This window comes from Micromonas commoda, chromosome 13, assembly GCF_000090985.2.
Source record: "Micromonas commoda chromosome 13, complete sequence".
NCBI lineage: Eukaryota > Viridiplantae > Chlorophyta > Mamiellophyceae > Mamiellales > Mamiellaceae > Micromonas > Micromonas commoda.
In genome coordinates, this window is record NC_013050.1 from 876254 (window position 1) to 894486 (window position 18233).

Genomic DNA, 18233 nt, shown 5'->3' on the forward strand with positions numbered 1-18233 from the left:
CCGTTTCCACGGACGACGTCACGTCAACTGGCACAATTTTTTTCTTCGCGTTTCGTCTTAAACTCAGTCTTGCTGTTACAAAGGATATAAAAAGAACTAGTTGTGGCTGGCCCAACCGTGGTCGTCTCACTTACTGGGCTAGGATATCGTCTATAATAGCCCCTATTCGTGATGGTACAACAATGTGACATCTCACGTGGCCAGCCGCTGCGGTTGCGTATTAGTATTATCGTCTTGCCGTCTTGCTGCGAAAAGTAAAGGTACACGTTTCGTCGTCGCCGGGTACGCGACGCGCTCTCACGCCGCCAACGCCGCGGCGGACGCTCGCTGAAGGTGATGATACACGGCCATGCTGAACGCCGTCTGGTGGTACTGCTGCTGAAGGTGCACGAGGTGCGGGGGCGGCGCGGACTCGACCTCCTCCTCGCCCTCCTCGTCCAGAGTCGCGTGGCCGCCAAAGAGCCTCAGCGCATCCTTGGCGAGGCTGTAGCCGCCGACGCCGCCGACGCCGACGGAGGCGAGCGCGTTGCTCCCCGGGGGGCTGCACGCGCCCCCGGTGTGGTGGTGGTGGTGGTGGTGGGCCATGTGGTTGGGATTACCGTCGCCCGACACCACGCCGCCGACGCCGAACCACCCGAGGGTCACGCCCCACCTCGGGTCGTATCGAACCACGTCGCCCGAAAGGCGGCGTGCACGACGTTCGCCGCCGCCAGCGCGGATGCCGCGGAGGCACGACTCCGCCCACCGCGCCTCCGCGGTGCACCTCACGCGCTCCACGACGTCCCAGAGGTTGCGCTCGGTCACCTCCGGCCACACCCCTCGCGCCGCGTCCCTGACGCACGCGTCGATTACGGTATCCGCCGCGAGCGTGGGGACGTCGGCGCGTCCCATGGGAACCCCGGCGGCGAGGACGAGTTCGCGCGTCAAGCGCTTGAACTCGCGCGGGTAGAACCCGTGCGCCGCCCTGGACCACACGAGGGGCACGCCCATCTCCGCGCGTCGAAGCACCGCGTCCATGGCGGCGTACTCGCGAGCCCTGTCGTCGTCGCGCATCGCGTTCACAGGCGTGGCGGGGGACCCCGGAGCCTTGCGAGCGGCGCACTCCTGCAGCAACCCTCGCGGGGTCCAGCCGTGCGAGTCGCGCCTGCGCGGGTCCGCGCCGCCGGCGAGCAACGCCGCGACGACGCCGACGGACCCGCTGCGCACGGCGAGGTGCAGCGGCGTGGTGCCGTGCCTCTCTTTGTCGCGGTTTGATCCCGACGGCGAACCTTCATCGTGATCGACGTCGCCGGGGGCGCCACCCTCGGGGTTGGCGCGCTTCTTCCGTCTCCCCGGCTGAACCTCCGCGCCGTGTCGCAGGAGCACCTCCACCACGTCGACGTGGCCGTGGTACGCGGCGTGGTGGATGGGCTGGTGCCCGCGAAAGTCCTCCGCGTCCAGCGCGCCAGGTGACCATCGCACGAGTTCGTCAACCGCGTCCGCTCGGCCCCCCTCCGCGGCGACGTGCACCGGCATCACCCCGCGAGCCGTCTTGGCGTCCGGCGACGCGCCGAGCCGTTTGAGTAAACGCAATATCTCCGTCTTGCCCGACTGCGCCGCGCTGTGCGCGCACGTGTACCCCTCGCTGTCACCCGCGTTGACGTCCGCGCCCGCGGCGGCGAGCAGCTCCAAAACTTCCAGCTGCCCCGACACGTCGCCGACCCACGTGGCCCAGCGGTGGTTCGCGGCGTAGTGAAACGCGGACCATCCGGCGCGGTCCGTCGCCCCGGCGGGTGCGCCGTGCTGAAGGAGCAGCCGCGCAACCCCAACCTGGCCCTCCTGCGCCGCCATGTGCAGCGGCTGCACTCCGAGCGTGGTGGACTGCGCGACGCGAGCTCCGGATTCGAGCAGCACCCTCGTCACCTCCGCGCCGCCCCACTTGGCTGTTGGTTACGAAAAGGGTGCGTGGATGGTCAGTGCGTGGCGGTCAGTGCGTGGTATTCGGAATGGGACGGGACGGTGAGGGTTTGGGGTTGGCGCGAGGCGGGCGCCAGTCGCGGCGTCAACCGTCGATCGATCATTCGCCACTCTTTCGCCACCGCCACCAAAAGAATCTCGCGTGAGCTGGCAAAAAGATCAAACGACGGTTCGAGGAATCGAGCTGAAATATCTCCGGGGCTTTTCGAGGTGAACATGCGGGGGCTCGGAAACGCGGGTGTCGGGGCGGCGGGCGGGAAATATCGCGCGCGGTTCGCCTCGGGGTCGACGCACGGGCTCCCGAGGAGGCGTTCGCGGTCGCTCGAGCGCGAGGCTTCGGTCGGGACGCGGCGCGTAGCCCAGATTTCGGCACGGAAGCGGGGTGGAAAAAAACCGTCGCCCGCGGGCTGAGTCATTGCCCACTGCAGCTTTCCCGCGGTTACGACTCTTTTTCCGCGGAGGCGAGATCCGGGCCGGAAACGGGGCGCTCGAGCGGGACGCGCGCGTGCGCTCACCTGCGAAGTACATCACCGGGAACCCCTCCTGGGTGCTCCAACTGTGGCTGCCGAGGTAGACGTCCTCCCCGAGCAGCTGCACCGCCGCGGCGCGCGACAAGGACATCTCGGCGGTCGCCTTGGGCCCGCACAGGCGCAAAACGGACGCGACTCGCGCGGCGTCCCGGTGATACGCCGCCAGGATGATCTCGCGCGCGTAGTCCTCCTCGGAAAGCCTCGGGGGCACACTGCACTCGACGTCCATGGGTTCCGCCTCGTCGGCTTGAACGGCAGAGGCGCCGGAGGCCCGCGGCGGTACGGTCATCGTCGCGGTCATGCTCGCCCGCGGTCGTTGCCCCGGCGCCTGGCGCACGCGATTTGTGAGGAAGGGAGTCCGCGAACACGCCCTTCCTCGCTCACGGACGCGTGAGACGCGCGATGTGCACGCCCGGAATCGATCGCAGGGACCTCTTGAGGTTGTTCTTCACTCGTCCGCACCGCGTGTGGGGTCGCGCGCGCGGGTGAAGTGCGGAAGGCGGCTCGGTTCCGCCGAGGAAAAAAGCCGCGAAAACTCAAAGCTTGATATTTCGGAGAAAACGCACAAGCCAGCTCATGATGGAAAATTGGAATTCGCCTGATATTCTTGGCATTTGCTGATTTTCTTTCAGCCCGCCGTGGGTTCGCAGACTGGGCGCGCATACAAAAAATCCCACGGAATAGTGCTAAATATCTTTGTGAGGATTCCAATGACGCGGAGGTGAGATCGAATCCATAAATATCGGCAAGACCGTATCTCCATATAAAAATCCCAAAGGCGGTGGCAGATTTTCCTCACCGGTGCCACCGAAAGAGTTTTTATTGGACTCGCGCGGACATTCCCGATAAACCCGAACGGAGATCCTTTTTGAACCGAGATGGAACCCGAACCAGGCTTGAAAGCATCGGCGGGGTCGACCAGTTTGAACGGAGTGGGTGAAATCGCGAAATCCCACGATCAAGATATTCTCCCCGACCGCTCTTTCTCTCTTTCAAACAACCTTTTCGTCGTCTCGCCGGGCGGTCTAAATTTGGTTCCGTCCCTCTCCATCCCGCCCGTCGCAGCCTCGCGTGGCCCACCACTGGCTGCCGTGTCCGCACACAACCACCCTCGCGGTGCCGCACTGGGCGGTATCTGCACGGCCGCGGCGTCAGCGGTTGGATTCAAAGGGCGAGGGATAGGCCGCCGCGCGCAGCAGGTGAACAACCGCGGCGCGGCGCGCTCGTCGGCTCGACGGAGGGGCGAAATCGTAGAGCTTTAGCTCGCCCCCGCAGTGCACTGCTGCAGCCGCACCGTCGTAGCGGGGAGTGGGAGTGGCGCACCATGGAGGACCCGTTCGAGAAGCCTCTGTCGACGGGTGACGAGCACCTTCGATGGCCGCTCGCGGACGTCGCGCCGGAGATGCTGGAGGTGTCCGTGGTCGCGGTGCGTGCCCAATCCCGATCCCCGAGCCGCGCGTGGTCCCGGCGTCCCCACGCAACCCGGATTCTCCGATGATTCTCAAACGGGAAACGATTCGAGCCGAGCGCCCGACCGACCCTCCTCGCCCGTTCCGCTGACGTCCCGATTCCTCCCGCTCCCCTTCGCATCGCAGAGCGCGGATGAATCGATACGCGCGCCGGGCGCGCACGTCGCGGTCACCTTCGCGCGCGAGCAGGAGCGCGCCATGGCGGGCGCGGTGGCCGGGGCGAAGCGATCTGTCGCCGCTCGGATGCCCCCGCTGCTCAACACGCACTCGCCGTTCACGCGCGCGTCGACGTTCGGGGACGCCAAGGATCTCTACCATCACCCCCCCACGAACCGCATCGGCGCCAACTACACCCCGTCCGCGGGGCCCGGGTACAGACAGAGGCCCGCCAAGCGCGCGAAGGTTCCCGACGACGAGGGATGGGTGAGCTCTGACGTTCTGGTCAAGCGGACGCTGCCCAAGTATCCGAACGTCGCCGAGCCGAGGACGACGCGGGGCGAGCGCGTGGACGACGTCGCGGCGAGGACAACGCGCGTGCGCCCGATGACGCCGGGGTTCACGCGGGAAAGGCCGCCCAGCCCCGATAACCCGTTTCGCACAGTCGCCGGCTCAACGGGGGGTGAAATCTTCGGGCCCGGTGAAAACTCCTCCTCCGACGACGAAACCAAACCGCGCGCCGCGCGCCAACACCCACCCCCCGACCAGAACGCCCGCCGCGCGCTGACGGACGCCATCGTCAGGTACCACTACTACGTCGAGCACGGCGTGCGCGCGGACGCGAACGACCAAACACAGCTGGCGGCGCCGCCCAAACGCGAATGGTTTGAAAACGTCGCGGCGATGACGCCGACGGACCCGGACCCGAACGGGTCTCTCTCCGTCGAACGATTCGAGTCGCACCTCGCGTCGCTGCTGAACGAGATGCGCGACGATTACTACCACGCGATGAGACGCGCCATCGTGGATTACGTCTTGACCAACGCCAACGAGCGCGAGCGGCTGGGGCTTCAGGTTTTGACGCGTTTTAAGAACGCGACGCCGCCGTCGCCCGCGGGTCGACCGCACGGGGACCTCCCCGCGACGTGGCGCGCCGACGTCGACGCCGCGCGCGAGGACATCGCGTGGACGCTGCAGACGCTCTCCCCGCAGATGACGCGCCTCTCGAACCTGTGGCACGAGACGTTCGCTACGGCCAAGCTGGCGGATGTCTCCAGCGACGCGTTCAGGGCATCGCAGCCGTGGGAGCTCGACGCGTTCGTGACGCACCAACGCGACACGAGGGAGGCGACCAAGACGGCGCTGTGGGAGCGGTGGACGGCGGACACGGCGGAGGTGTTCCGTGACGATCCGCCCGTGTGCGTCAACGCCGACTCGGACGCGTATTACGCCGCGGTGGCCGTGTCTCAGTCGAACCGGCTTCGAGAGCTCGTCGCGTGTAACGTTCAGGCGCTGGTGGCGGACGTGGCGACGGAGCACACGTACCCGGACGAGTGCGGCGAGTGCGACCCGCTGGACGAGAGGCTTCTCTGGTCCAACCGCCCCATGTTCGTGGTGCGGCTCCAGCCGGGCGGTTCGTCCGGCGAGAAGGCCGAATTTTCGCCCCAGCTCGAAGCCTTTGAGGACGCGGTGATATCAGCGCTCGACGGCGCGGTGCTCGCGGCGATCGGCATCCCGCGCCCGGGCGCGTCGAACGTCGTTAAAGACATCGCGGTCATCGACACGTTCCAGCTGGACGATCCGTCCGTCGTGGACGCGCGGTCGCGGCTGGCGACGGCGATGCGTAGGGGTCGCGCGGGGCCCGAATCGTTAAAAGCGATTTTTCATCCGCACGAGTCGCTGCTGTCGCTCGACGTGACGGAACACGTGCGGACGTTCGCCGCGAACGTTGTGCCGCCGAAGGACCCGACCGGTAAGAGCGGCGAACCGACGGTGCTGGACCAATTCCGCGGCGAGATTGACAGGTTCCGCGCGACGGCGACAGAGATTCGAAAATGCTCGGGCCAGCTGGTCCGCACGGGGATATACGTCGTGGACTGTTCGTCGCTGAAGAAGAGGCTCGCGGACGTCGCCGACGCGTGCGCGGACGCCCTGTTGGACCACATACGGCTCACGGTGGCTGACACCGCGAGGGACATGAACAAGACCTACCTCGAGATGAACGAGAGGGTTCACGTCAAGCCGACAAACGTCAACGAGGCTGTGCAGCTCAAGAAGTACGTGAAGGAGACTCAGCCGCAGATGACGAAGGACATCGAGGCGGAGATCAAGGCGCAGAAGAAGCGCGAGCTCTTCCTGGAGGAGTACTTCTGGTCCACCACCGACGAGGACTTCGATGAGATTTGCACCTCCTACGGCTGGCCGGCGAGGATGTACGAAATCATGAAACTCGCCAGCCGAGCCTGCAACGCCGAGCATAGGCTGTGGGAGGAGAAGCTCAAGACGCAGAGGGTGGAGTTCCAGGAGAAACTCGATGGGTACAAGGCCCAGATCGAATCGTTCGAGCGCGACGGCGACGTGGACAAGCGCGAGGAGGTGTACACGGGCAAGGTTGAGGTTTTGGTCAAGGCTCTCGAAGAGGCGGCTGCGGAGGCTGAGGAGATCAACGACCAGGAGATCTTGTTCGGCTGGGGCATCACGCGGTACACGGAGGTGACCAAGCTCAACAACAAGTTTGAGCCTTTCAAGAGGCTGTGGACGATGACCTGGGAGACGTTCAAGAACCACAGGGAGTGGATGCAGGGTCCCTTTTCCAAGCTCAACTCTGAGGTCATTGACGAGAACGTGTCCGACGCCGTTCGCGCGATGGCCAAGCTGGTGAAGAGCTTCTCAGGAAAGGGCGGCGGCGAGCTCATGCCGAAGCCGCTGGCCGTCGCGGAGGCCACGGCGGAGAAGCTGGAGAAGTTCAAGGATATGCTTCCCATGGTCCACGCGGTTTGCAATCCGGGTCTGCGCGCCAGGCACTGGGAGAAGATGACGGAGATCATCGCGATTCCCAACTTTGAGCTGAAAAAGGACGAGTTCACGTCGCTCCAGCGTCTGATCGATAAGGGGGTGAAGGAGCACACGGCAAAGCTCGCGGAGGTGAGCGACGTGGCGTCCAGGGAGTACACGATGGAGAAGGCGCTGGACAAGATGGTTGCGGACTGGGAGGGATTGGATTTACGGTTCAAGCCCTGGAAAGAGACGGGGACGTCGATCTTGGACGGCGCGTGCGTCGACGAGGTGCAGGCGGTGCTCGACGACCAGATCGTGAAGGTGACTGCGATGGGCGCGTCGCCGTTCGCCAAGCCCTTCGCGGACCGGGTCGGGCCGTGGGGCGTTCGGCTGGATCGGCTGCAGAGCATCGTGGACCAGTGGCTCAAGTGCCAGGCCAAGTGGCTGTACCTGGAGCCCATCTTCAGCAGCGACGAGATCGGGAAGCAGATTCCCACCGAGGCGGCGGCGTTCAGCACGATGGACAGCACGTGGCGGCGGATCATGGACGTCGTCCAGGCGGCTCCCAAGGCTGTCGACGCGCCAAACGTGGAAAATTTACTGGAAGATTTGGACGAGTCCAACAGGCAGCTGGACATCGTCGAGAAGGGCCTCAACGACTTTCTGGACACCAAGAAGATGGCGTTCCCGCGCTTCTTCTTCCTTTCCAACGACGAGCTCCTCGAGATCCTTTCGGAAGGGAAGGATCCGCTCCGGGTGCAGCCGTTTATGAAGAAATGCTTCGAGGCGGTCCAGAAGGTGGAGTTCACCGAGCAGATCACCATGAAGACGATCGTGTCGGTGGAGGGCGAGAGTGTCCCGTTGTGCAAGGAGATCGACCCGGCGGAAACTGGCGCGGTGGAGAAGTGGATGCTCGAGTTCGAGGACGTCATGAAGGACTCCCTGCTGAAGGTGACTCGCGAGTCGGTTGTCTCGTACACGGAGAAGCCCCGGGAGGAGTGGATCTTGGACTGGCCCGGCCAGGTGGTCATCGGGGCGTCGCAGGTGCACTGGACCGAGGAGGTCACCAACGCCATCGTCGAGCGCGGGCTCAAGGCGTACGGGGACAAGTCCAACACCCAGCTGACGAACATCGTGAACATGGTACGAGGCGAGCTTACCAAGTTGCAGCGCGCCACCATCTCGGCGCTGGTCACCATCGACGTCCACGCCAGGGACGTCGTCGTTCAGATGTCCCAGGACGGCGTGCACGACCCGAAGGATTTCAAGTGGCTCGCGCAGCTGCGCTACTTTTGGGAGGACGACACCCTGAAGGTTCGCATGATCAACGCGGAGGCACAGTACGGCTTTGAGTACCTCGGTAACTCGTCGCGACTGGTCATCACGCCGCTGACGGACAGGTGCTACCGCACCCTGATGGGCGCCATTCACCTGAATCTCGGGGGGGCACCCGCGGGACCCGCGGGTACGGGTAAGACGGAGACCACGAAGGACCTCTCCAAGGCTATCGCGATTCAGTGCGTCGTGTTCAACTGCTCGGACGGCTTGGACTATAAGGCGATGGGGAAGTTTTTCAAGGGTCTGGCGGCGTCTGGCGCGTGGGCGTGCTTCGACGAGTTCAACCGCATCGAGCTTGAGGTGCTCTCGGTGGTGGCGCAGCAGGTGCTGTGCATTCAGCGCGCGGTCGCGGCGAAGATGGACAGGTTCATCTTCGAGGGTGTGGAGCTTCGGATTATCCACACCGCCAACGTCTTCATCACCATGAACCCGGGCTACGCCGGTCGTTCCGAGCTCCCGGATAACCTCAAGGCGCTCTTCCGCGACGTCGCGATGATGGTCCCCGACTACGCCATGATTGGCGAGATCATCCTCTACTCGTTCGGCTACCTCGAGGCTCGCGACATGGCGCGCAAGCTCGTCCAAACGTACCGCCTGTGCTCTGAGCAGCTCTCCTCGCAGGACCACTACGACTACGGAATGCGAGCGGTCATAGCGGTGCTTCGCGCGGCGGGTAACCTCAAGCGCAAGTTCGTCGACGAGGCCGAGGACGTCCTGATGCTCCGGGCGCTCACGGACGTCAACCTGCCCAAGTTTCTCGATCAGGACGTGCCCCTGTTCCGCGGCATCCTGAGCGACTTGTTCCCCGGTGTGAAACTGCCGGAGATTGACTACGACAACCTCAACGACGCCCTGCTCAACGCCAGCGCCAAGGCTAAGCTCCAGCCCCTCGACACTTTCTTCGAGAAGATCATCCAGCTGTACGAGATGATCATCGTGCGTCACGGCTTGATGCTCGTGGGTGAGTCGTACGGCATGAAGTCTTCGTGCATATCCGTCCTCGCGGATGCGCTCGGCGAGCTGAACGACAAGGGTCTGAACGGGGAACAGAAGGTCAAGTACTACTGCTTGAACCCCAAATCCATCACCATGGGCCAGTTGTACGGCGCGGAGGACCCGGTGAGCAAGGAGTGGGCCGACGGCATCCTCGCCGTGACGTTTCGCAACGCGGCTAGGGACACCAGCCCGGATCGTAAGTGGGTCGTGTTCGACGGCCCCGTGGACGCCATCTGGATCGAGAACATGAACACCGTGCTGGACGATAACAAGAAGCTGTGCCTCAACTCGGGCGAGATCGTCGCCATGCAGGGCTTGATGAACATGATCTTCGAGGTTCAGGACCTGGCGGTGGCGTCTCCGGCGACGGTGTCGAGGTGCGGCATGGTGTACGTGCAGCCGTCTCTGTTGGGTTGGAGACCGGTGATGGTATCGTGGCTCGATACGCTGCCTCCGGGGGTCACCGAGACGCACAAGGAGCAGATCACCGCGCTGTTCGACTGGCTCGTTCCCCCGTGCCTCCGGGTGGCGACCAAGATTTGCAAGATGCCGCAGCCCATGCAGGAGATCAACCTCGCTCAGTCGCTCATGCGCCTCTTTGACTCTCTCCTCGACGAGTTCAAGGAGCCCGCTAACATCGAGTCGATGAAGGAAGCGCTCGTGTCCGTCTGGATAGATTCGCTCTTCCTCTTCTCGCTCGTTTGGTCGATCGGCGCGAGCGTCGACGAGGAGGGCCGAGCCAAGTTTGACTCGTACCTTCGAAGGCTCATGTTCAACGACGTCCCCGAGGAGCTGACCATGTGGATGACCCCCGGGCTCAAGGGACAGGGTAAGATCAAGTGCAAGCCGTTCCCCTCGGGCACGGAGGAGGCGCCCGAGACGGTCTACGACTTCTGCTTCGATAAACCGTCGGGGACGTGGAAGCGTTGGGTGGATCTCAAGGAGGACGTGCCCATCGGCGAGGATGAGGCGTATTCTTCGATCATCGTCCCGACGGTGGACACCATCCGATACACCTTCCTGATCGACACGCTGGTGACCCACGGTAAGAATTTCCTCTTCGTGGGACCCACGGGCACCGGTAAGACGGCGTACATCAAGCGGCACGTCGCGAGCGGCATCGACAGCGAGCTATACAGCTACACCTTTATGAACTTTTCCGCTCAGACGTCTGCGAACATGACCCAGGACATCGTCGACGGCAAGCTGGACAAGCGCAAGAAAGGGACGTTCGGCCCGCCCCCGGGCAAGAAGATGATTGTCTTCGTGGACGACCTGAACATGCCGCAGGTTGAGGAGTACGGCGCCCAGCCGCCGATTGAGCTGTTGAGGCAGTTTATGGATTACAGCGGCTGGTACGACAGGCGAGAGCTGACGTTCAGGAACCTGGTGGACATGCAGTTCATAGCCGCCATGGGCCCACCGGGCGGCGGCAGGAACAACGTGACCAACCGCTACCTCCGTCACTACCACGTCATATGCGCCACGCCCTTCAACGCGGCTACGCTGACCAAGATCTTCAGCACGCTTGTCGAGTGGTGGATGCGAACCAAGGGTCTGCCCGAGGAGTTACACGAGTGTCAGTCGTCGCTGGTGAAGGGGACCATCGAGCTGTACCAGACGGTGCAGCGCGAGCTGCTGCCCACGCCGATGAAGAGCCACTACACCTTCAACCTCCGCGACGTGTCCAAGGTTTTCCAGGGTGTCTGCTCCACCACCAAGGAGAGCGTCGCGGACAAGGGATCGCTCACGAGGCTGTGGGTGCACGAGAGCCTTCGCGTCTTCGCGGACAGGCTCACGGACGAACCCGACCGCAGGTGGTTCTTCGACATGTCCAAGCGTCTCACGGAGAAGCACTTCGACGCCTCCTTTGACGAGGTGTTCGCCAGGCTGGACGCCGACGGCGACGGGGTGGTTGACCCCACGGAACTGCGCCGTCTGATGTTTGGCGACTTTTTGATCCCCGGCGCGGATCCCAAGGTGTACGGCGAGGTCCTGGAGTACGATCAGCTGCACGCGGTGGTGACCGAGTACCTCACCGACTTCAACTCGACGAGCAAGAAACCCATGCACCTCGTGCTGTTCCTGTACGCGCTCGAGCACGTGTGCCGCATCTGCCGGATAATCTCGCAGCCGGGGGGGCACGCGCTGCTGGTGGGCGTGGGCGGGTCGGGGCGACAGTCGCTCACGCGGCTCGCGGCGTACATCCAGGAGTTTGAGATTCACCAGATCGAGCTCTCCAAGTCGTACGGCCGCACGGAGTGGCACGACGATCTGAAGAAGGTGATGAAGCTCGCGGGTGAGGCGAACAAGAACACCGTGTTTTTATTCTCCGACACGCAGATCCAGCACGAGTACTTCGTGGAGGACATCTCCAACCTGCTCAACACGGCGGAGGTTCCGAACCTCATGGAGAGCGGCGATATGGTGACCATCTTCGAGAACATCCGCGGCAGGGCGAAGCAGGCTGGAATGGACGGCAACAAGGACCTGATGAACAACTTTTTCATCTCGGAGGTTCGTAAGAACCTCCACGTCGTGCTCTGCTTCTCGCCCGTCGGAGACGCCTTCCGCGAGCGCCTGCGCAAGTTCCCCTCGCTCGTCACGTGCACCACGATCGACTGGTTCACCGCCTGGCCGGAGGATGCCCTCTTGAACGTGGCGCAGGAGTTTTTGAAGGATGTCAACGTCGCGGATAACCTCAAGGCTCCGCTCGCCGAGATGTGCGTCGAGATGCACAGCGGAACCATCGCGCTCTCCGAGCGGTACCTCGCCGAGGCTCGCAGACACTTCTACGTCACTCCCACCTCGTATCTCGAGTTGATCAGCTCCTACAAGGACCTGCTCAAGAAGAAACAGAAGGAGATTGACACCAAGAAGAAGCGGTACATCAACGGCCTCGAGAAGCTCGCGGCGACAGAGCAGAGCGTGGAGGCTATGAAAGAGGAGCTCATCGCGCTCCAGCCGCAGCTGGTGCAGGCCCAGAAGGACACCCAGGCTGCGATGGAGGTCATCGCGCAGGAGACGGTGGAGGCTGACAAGGTCAAGGCGTCCGTCGCGAAGGAGGAGGAGGAGGCCAAGGCTGAAGCCGCCAGGGTAAAGGCGACCCAGGAGGAGTGCGAGAACGATCTCAAGAACGCCATGCCGCTGCTGAAGGCGGCGGTGGACGCGCTCGATACCCTCACCCCGGGCGATATCTTCGAGGTGAAGCTGATGAAGACCCCGCCCGCGCCCGTGATGCTGGTCATGGAGGCTGTGTGCATATTCATGCAGATCGAGCCCGTGAGAAAGACGCACCCGGACACCGGCCAGATGTACAACGACTGGTGGGCGACCTCCATCAAACTCCTCTCCCAGCCCGGGTTCCTGAACAAGCTCAAGACGTACGACAAGGATAAGATCAAGAAGAAGGTGATCCGCAAGGTTGCCAAGTACGTCGCCAAACCCGAGTTCGAACCCAAGCGAATCATGAAGGCGTCCAAGGCGGCTGGCGGCTTGTGCTCGTGGGTCAAGGCGCTGGTGGACTACGACGCGGTGATCAAGGTTGTCAACCCCAAGAAGGCTGCGCTGGCTAGGGCTGAGGAGGACCTCGCCGGGGTCATGGCCGAGCTCAAGGTCAAGCAGGAGCAGCTGCAGGGAGTCATCGACAAGATCAACGCGCTCAACGACGACCTGCAGGGCAAGAAGGACCACTGCGCCAAGCTGGAGAATGACGCCGAGGTGTGCAAGATTAAGCTTGACCGCGCAAACAAGCTCGTGGAGGGCCTCGGGGGCGAGAAGGTTCGATGGACCGCCAACCAGGAACAGCTCTCGGTGGACTACCTGGCGCTCACGGGCGACGTGTTGCTGTCCTCCGGGTGCATCGCCTACCTCGGGGCATTCACTCTGGCGTACAGAGAGCAGGCCACGGCGCGATGGGTGGAGCTTTGCCAAACCTCGACACCCGCCATTCCGTGCGACGACAAGTACTCGCTGGTGAAGATCATGGGCGACCAGGTGAAGATTCGCCAGTGGAACATCCAGGGCCTGCCCAAGGATTCGTTCTCTGCGGAGAACGGCACGATGGTCGACTACGGCCGCAGGTGGCCGCTGTTCATCGATCCGCAAGGTCAGGCGAATAAGTGGATCCGCAGCATGGAGGGTGAGCGAGGTTTGGTGACCATCAAGCTCTCCGATCCGGACTACATGCGATCGCTCGAGACCGCGGTGCAGTTCGGCAAGCCGGTACTCCTCGAGAATATCTACGACACCCTGGACGCCAGCCTCGAGCCGCTGCTTCTGAAGCAGACGTTCAAGCAGGCTGGCTCGCTGTGCATCAAGCTGGGCGACTCCGTTGTCGAGTACAACAAGGAGTTTAAATTTTACATCACCACCAAGCTCCGCAACCCGCATTACACCCCCGAGCTGTGCACCAAGGTGTCGCTGATCAACTTCATGATCACGCTGGACGGCCTCGAGGACCAGCTCCTCGGCGTGGTCGTGGCGAAGGAGCGCCCGGACCTCGCAGAGGAGAAGAACCAGCTCATCCTGCAGGGCGCGCAGAACAAAAAATCGCTCAAGGAGATTGAGGACAAGATCCTCAAGGTTCTCTCCTCCTCCGAGGGAAACATCCTCGAGGACGAGGAGGCTGTCAAGGTGCTCAGCGCGTCCAAGGTGCTGTCCGACGAGATCTCGGAGAAGCAGAAGATCGCCGACGAGACCGAGGTCAAGATTGACGCCGCCCGCGCCGGATACAGGCCAGTCGCGAAGCACTCCTCGATCCTATTCTTCTGCGTCGCGGACATGGCCAACATCGGCGACATGTACCAGTACTCGCTGCAGTGGTACACGGAGCTGTTCCTGCGGGGCATCGATGACGCGGATAGGTCGCCCAAGCTGGAGACTCGGCTGCGGAACATCACCAGGCACTTCACGTACTTCCTCTACCAGATGGTCTGCCGCTCGCTTTTCGAGCAGGATAAACTCTTGTTCGCGTTTCTCATCGCGACGAAGGTGCTCCTGGCGGTTGACTGGGATGACGTCGAGGCGCAAAAAGCCGCGGCGGAGGCGGAGTATCAGAAGGCGCTCGCCGAGGCTGCCGAGCGCGAGGCCAGGCGCAAGGCTGAGGCTGAGGCTGAGGCCCAGGCGAGGGAGGAAGCCGGCGAGGATGCCCCGGAACCGGGAGCGGAGGAGGAGGAGGAGGAGGACCTTCGCGAACCCGCGCCGACACCACCGGGAGAGTTCGAGTTCGCTTTCGGCACCGGCGCGCCGATCGACGCCGACGAGCTCAGGTTCTTCCTCACCGGCGGCATCGACACGGGCGACCTACCCGTGCCCAACCCGGCTTCCGACTGGCTCGGAGACAAGGCTTGGGGCGAGATTCTGAGGATGGCGGACCTGCCCACCGTCGCCGCCAAGGGCGATCTGCCCGCGGACGTCGCGAGGGATCCCGCGCGCTGGAAGGTGTTGTACGATTCGCTCGAGCCGCAGAGCGAGACGCTGCCGGACCCGTGGCACGACGCGTTTACGCCGCTGCAGCGCATGATGATCGTGCGCGCGTTCCGGCCGGATAAGGTTGTGCCGGCCATCACCGATTTCGTCGGCGCCGAGCTCGGAGCCAAGTACGTGGAACCCATGCCCTTCGACCTTCCCTCCTGCTTCGAGGACAGCAGCTCCGGCGTCCCGCTGGTGTTTGTGCTGAGCGCGGGGTCGGACCCGATGGCGAATTTGCTGAATTTCGCGGCTTCGAAGAAGAACAAGACGTACCCCGAGGGCATGCGGGTGGAGGCGGTCTCTCTCGGCCAAGGGCAGGGTCCTTACGCCATGAAGAACATCGAGGAGGGCATGAAGAAGGGCTTCTGGGTGGTTCTTCAGAACTGCCACCTGGCAAAGTCGTTCATGCCCGAGCTCGAGGTGGTGTGCGAGACCAGGCTCAAGGAGGACGGCGTGCACCAGGACTTCAGGCTCTGGCTCACCTCCTACCCCTCGCCGATTTTCCCGATCACCATCCTGGAAAACTCGGTCAAGATGACCAACGAGGCGCCCAAGGGCCTCCGCGCGGGTCTGATGCGAACCTTCATGTCCGACCCGCTCTCCGACTCGGAGTTTTTCGACACGTGCACCAAGGATGAATCCTGGCGCAAGATGGTCTTCGGCCTCGCGTTTTTCCACTCGTCGATGCAGGAGCGGCGCAAGTACGGAGCCATCGGTTTCAACATCCCGTACGACTTCAACGAGAACGACCTTCGAATCTCCATCCGGCAGCTCAAGATGTTCCTCGACGAGTATCCCGAGGTGCCCTACGAGACGTTGATGTACACCTGCGGCGAGTGCAACTACGGCGGGAAGGTCACCGACGGCCACGACAGGGTCACCGTCGATTGCATCCTCCGGCTGTTCTACACGCCCGAGATTCTGCGGGACGGGTACGCGTTTTCGCCCAGCGGCCTCTATAAGGCGCCGCCCCACGGGAACTACAAGTCGTACCTCAAGTACATCAACACCCTGCCGCTCATAGCCGCGCCGGAGGTGTACGGCTTCCACGCCAACGCCGACATCCAGAAGAACATGAACGAGACCGACGCCCTCTTGGCTTCGTTCATGATGACGCAGTCGAGGGAGGGATCGGGCGGCGGCAAGAGCCCCGAGGAGGTGATCGGCGAAGTCGCCGAGAGCTTGCTCGCCAAGCTCCCGCCCAACTTTGACGTGGAGATGGCGGAGAAGAAGTACCCGGTGGACTACTACGAGTCCATGAACACGGTGCTCACGCAGGAGCTCGGCAGGGTCAACACGCTGTTGTCGCTGATCCGCAACTCCCTCGTGAACCTCGGCAAGGCTGTCAAGGGCCAGGTTTTGATGAGCGACGAGCTAGACAGGGTCGGAAAGGCGCTCTACGACGGCAAGGTTCCCGCGTCGTGGCTCAAGAAGTCGTTCCCGAGCCTCAAGCCCCTCGGCTCGTACATGAAGGAGGTCATCGAGCGAGCGGCGTTTTTCAAGTCGTGGGTCGACGACGGCATCCCGAGCACGTTCCCGCTCTACGCCTTCTTCTTCACGCAGGCGTTCCTCACGGGCTCCAAGCAGAACTTCGCGCGCTCGCACAAGATCGAGATCGACAAGGTGGACTTCGACTACGCCGTGCTCGACGGCGACGAATCGACGTACACCGAAAAGCCCGCGGATGGGGTGTACTGCTTCGGCATGCACATCGACGGCGCCGCGTGGGATCCGGTGAGAAGATCGTTGTGCGAGAGCGAGCCCAAGGTTCTGTACGCGCCTTGCCCGGGGATCCACATGATCCCCGCCAGGGTGGAGGACTTCAAGGAGTACAACCACTACAAGGCTCCGCTGTACAAGACGGCGGACCGGCGCGGCATCCTGTCCACGACGGGCCACTCGACGAACTTTGTGATGGACATCAGGGTGCCGTGCGAGCAGGACGGGTCGCACTGGATCAGGCGCGGCACCGCGCTGCTGCTGTCGCTCAAGGACTGAGGAAAACGTGCTCCCTCGGCGGCGCACGTAATTGTTTACCCATTAGCTAGAGAGACGGTTAGGTGATGAAACCAACCGATAGGACCGATGTAATCATTAACAATCTAAGTGATACCGATTCAGGCGCGAGCGGCGGCGGCGGCGGCTGCGGCGGCGGCGGTCCGAGACGGATGAAAGTTTTCTCATCTCCCCGCGATGAGCTCGTACACCAGCCCGACAACCATCGCCAACAGTGCGATCATAGCGGCGATGATCAGCTGCTTCGGAGGCGCGGTCGGCTTCGCGGCCAGCGCGACGCTGGCCCCGGCGGCCGAGTCCGCGGATCTCCTCCTGGCCGGAGAGCCGGGCGCTTGAACCGCCGCCTCCGCCTCCGCCTCCGCCTCCGCCTCCTCCTCTTCCCGACCCTCCTGACCCTCCACGTTATCCTCGAAGGCCATGTACAGCTCCTTCCGCAGGCTCCTCAGCCGCGCGCGCTCCTCCGGGGGCACCACGCCGTCCGCCGCCGCGTCCTCTTCGGGCGTGGTCGCCTCGGACACGGAAGCCTCCGCGATTTTCGCCTCTCGTCGAAACGCGTCAACCGCGGGCTGCTGGTGAATCTCGGATAGCAACTCCCGCACGGAGACCAAGCCCTCGTGCTCGCTCTTGCCCCCGACCTCCTTGGGCAGGTTCTCCAGCGCGATGCCCATCTTCTTGTGGAAGTGCGACGACGCGCTGCCGTTGAGGATGATGAACTTTTCCCGGGCGCTCTCGGTGAGAAAGTACTTGGCGATTGACCAGATGAACTGAAACACCGAAGGCGAGTGCGCCACCACGAACGCGCTGAAGGGCTCGGGGTGGAACATCGCCGCCTGCATCACGCCCGCGATCTTTGTGATGTTGCTCTGGGTGTAATAGGTCATCGAGGGTTTGGCGAGGTCGATGATGAACACCGGCTTCAACCCGCAGAGCTGCCTCGACGGCTGGGCGATGCAAAACTCGTAAAAGTGGTTCACCGCGATCCACCCGCTCGGCTGCGCCACCCTGCAGCAGCTCTTGATGCCCTTGTTCGTCTTGCGGACCACGATCGCGGCGGGGTGGTGTTCGGTCGCGCGCATGAAGCTCCAGCTCTGAAACGCGTCCCCCAGATCCTCGCACAGTCGGCGCCGCGTCTCGGGATCGTCCACGTGGGGATGCACGAATTGGTGCTGCGGCGGGAAGCGCTTGACGAAGCGCACGAGGAAGACGCGGAGGTAGAGCGCGGCTCCCGCGTGCTTACCGTCGGTGATTTCTTCGTACGCCTTGGGCGCCGGGTGTTTGGTGTTGCAGAACACCGCGTTCTTGCACCCGGTGAGGATCCTTCGAAAGAATCTGTGGCACGCCACGTCGGGCGCCGTCTCCGGTCCCTCGAACACCTTGAGCATGAACGCGAATATCGGGGTCATCATGACGTCGGCGCTCGCGCGACGCATCAAGCGCATGGTCTCCTCGGGCGAGACGTCGGATTTTGTGGTGTCCGGCCTGCCTTGAGATGCGTCCACCTTGAGATGCGTCAGCCCGTGAT

At 63.1% G+C, this 18233-nt stretch overlaps 2 protein-coding genes across 2 annotated transcripts; one reads left to right on the forward strand and one right to left on the reverse strand.

The window, feature by feature from the left end:
* Window positions 1-53: 53 nt before the first annotated feature.
* MICPUN_106453 (ankryin repeat domain-containing protein) lies at window positions 54-2787 on the reverse strand (the record flags this gene model as incomplete). Its single annotated transcript, XM_002505790.1, has 2 exons — window positions 54-1922; window positions 2472-2787. The coding sequence occupies 2 exons, from the start codon at window positions 2785-2787 to the stop codon at window positions 298-300; spliced, it is 1941 nt and encodes a 646-aa protein (XP_002505836.1). The 3' UTR covers window positions 54-297.
* A 1711-nt stretch (window positions 2788-4498) lies between these two features.
* DHC4 (dynein heavy chain) lies at window positions 4499-18121 on the forward strand (the record flags this gene model as incomplete). The annotated part of the gene is made up of 3 exons (XM_002505558.1): window positions 4499-5445; window positions 5476-14242; window positions 14489-18121. The coding sequence occupies 3 exons, from the start codon at window positions 4499-4501 to the stop codon at window positions 16691-16693; spliced, it is 11919 nt and encodes a 3972-aa protein (XP_002505604.1). The 3' UTR covers window positions 16694-18121.
* Window positions 18122-18233: the final 112 nt, after the last annotated feature.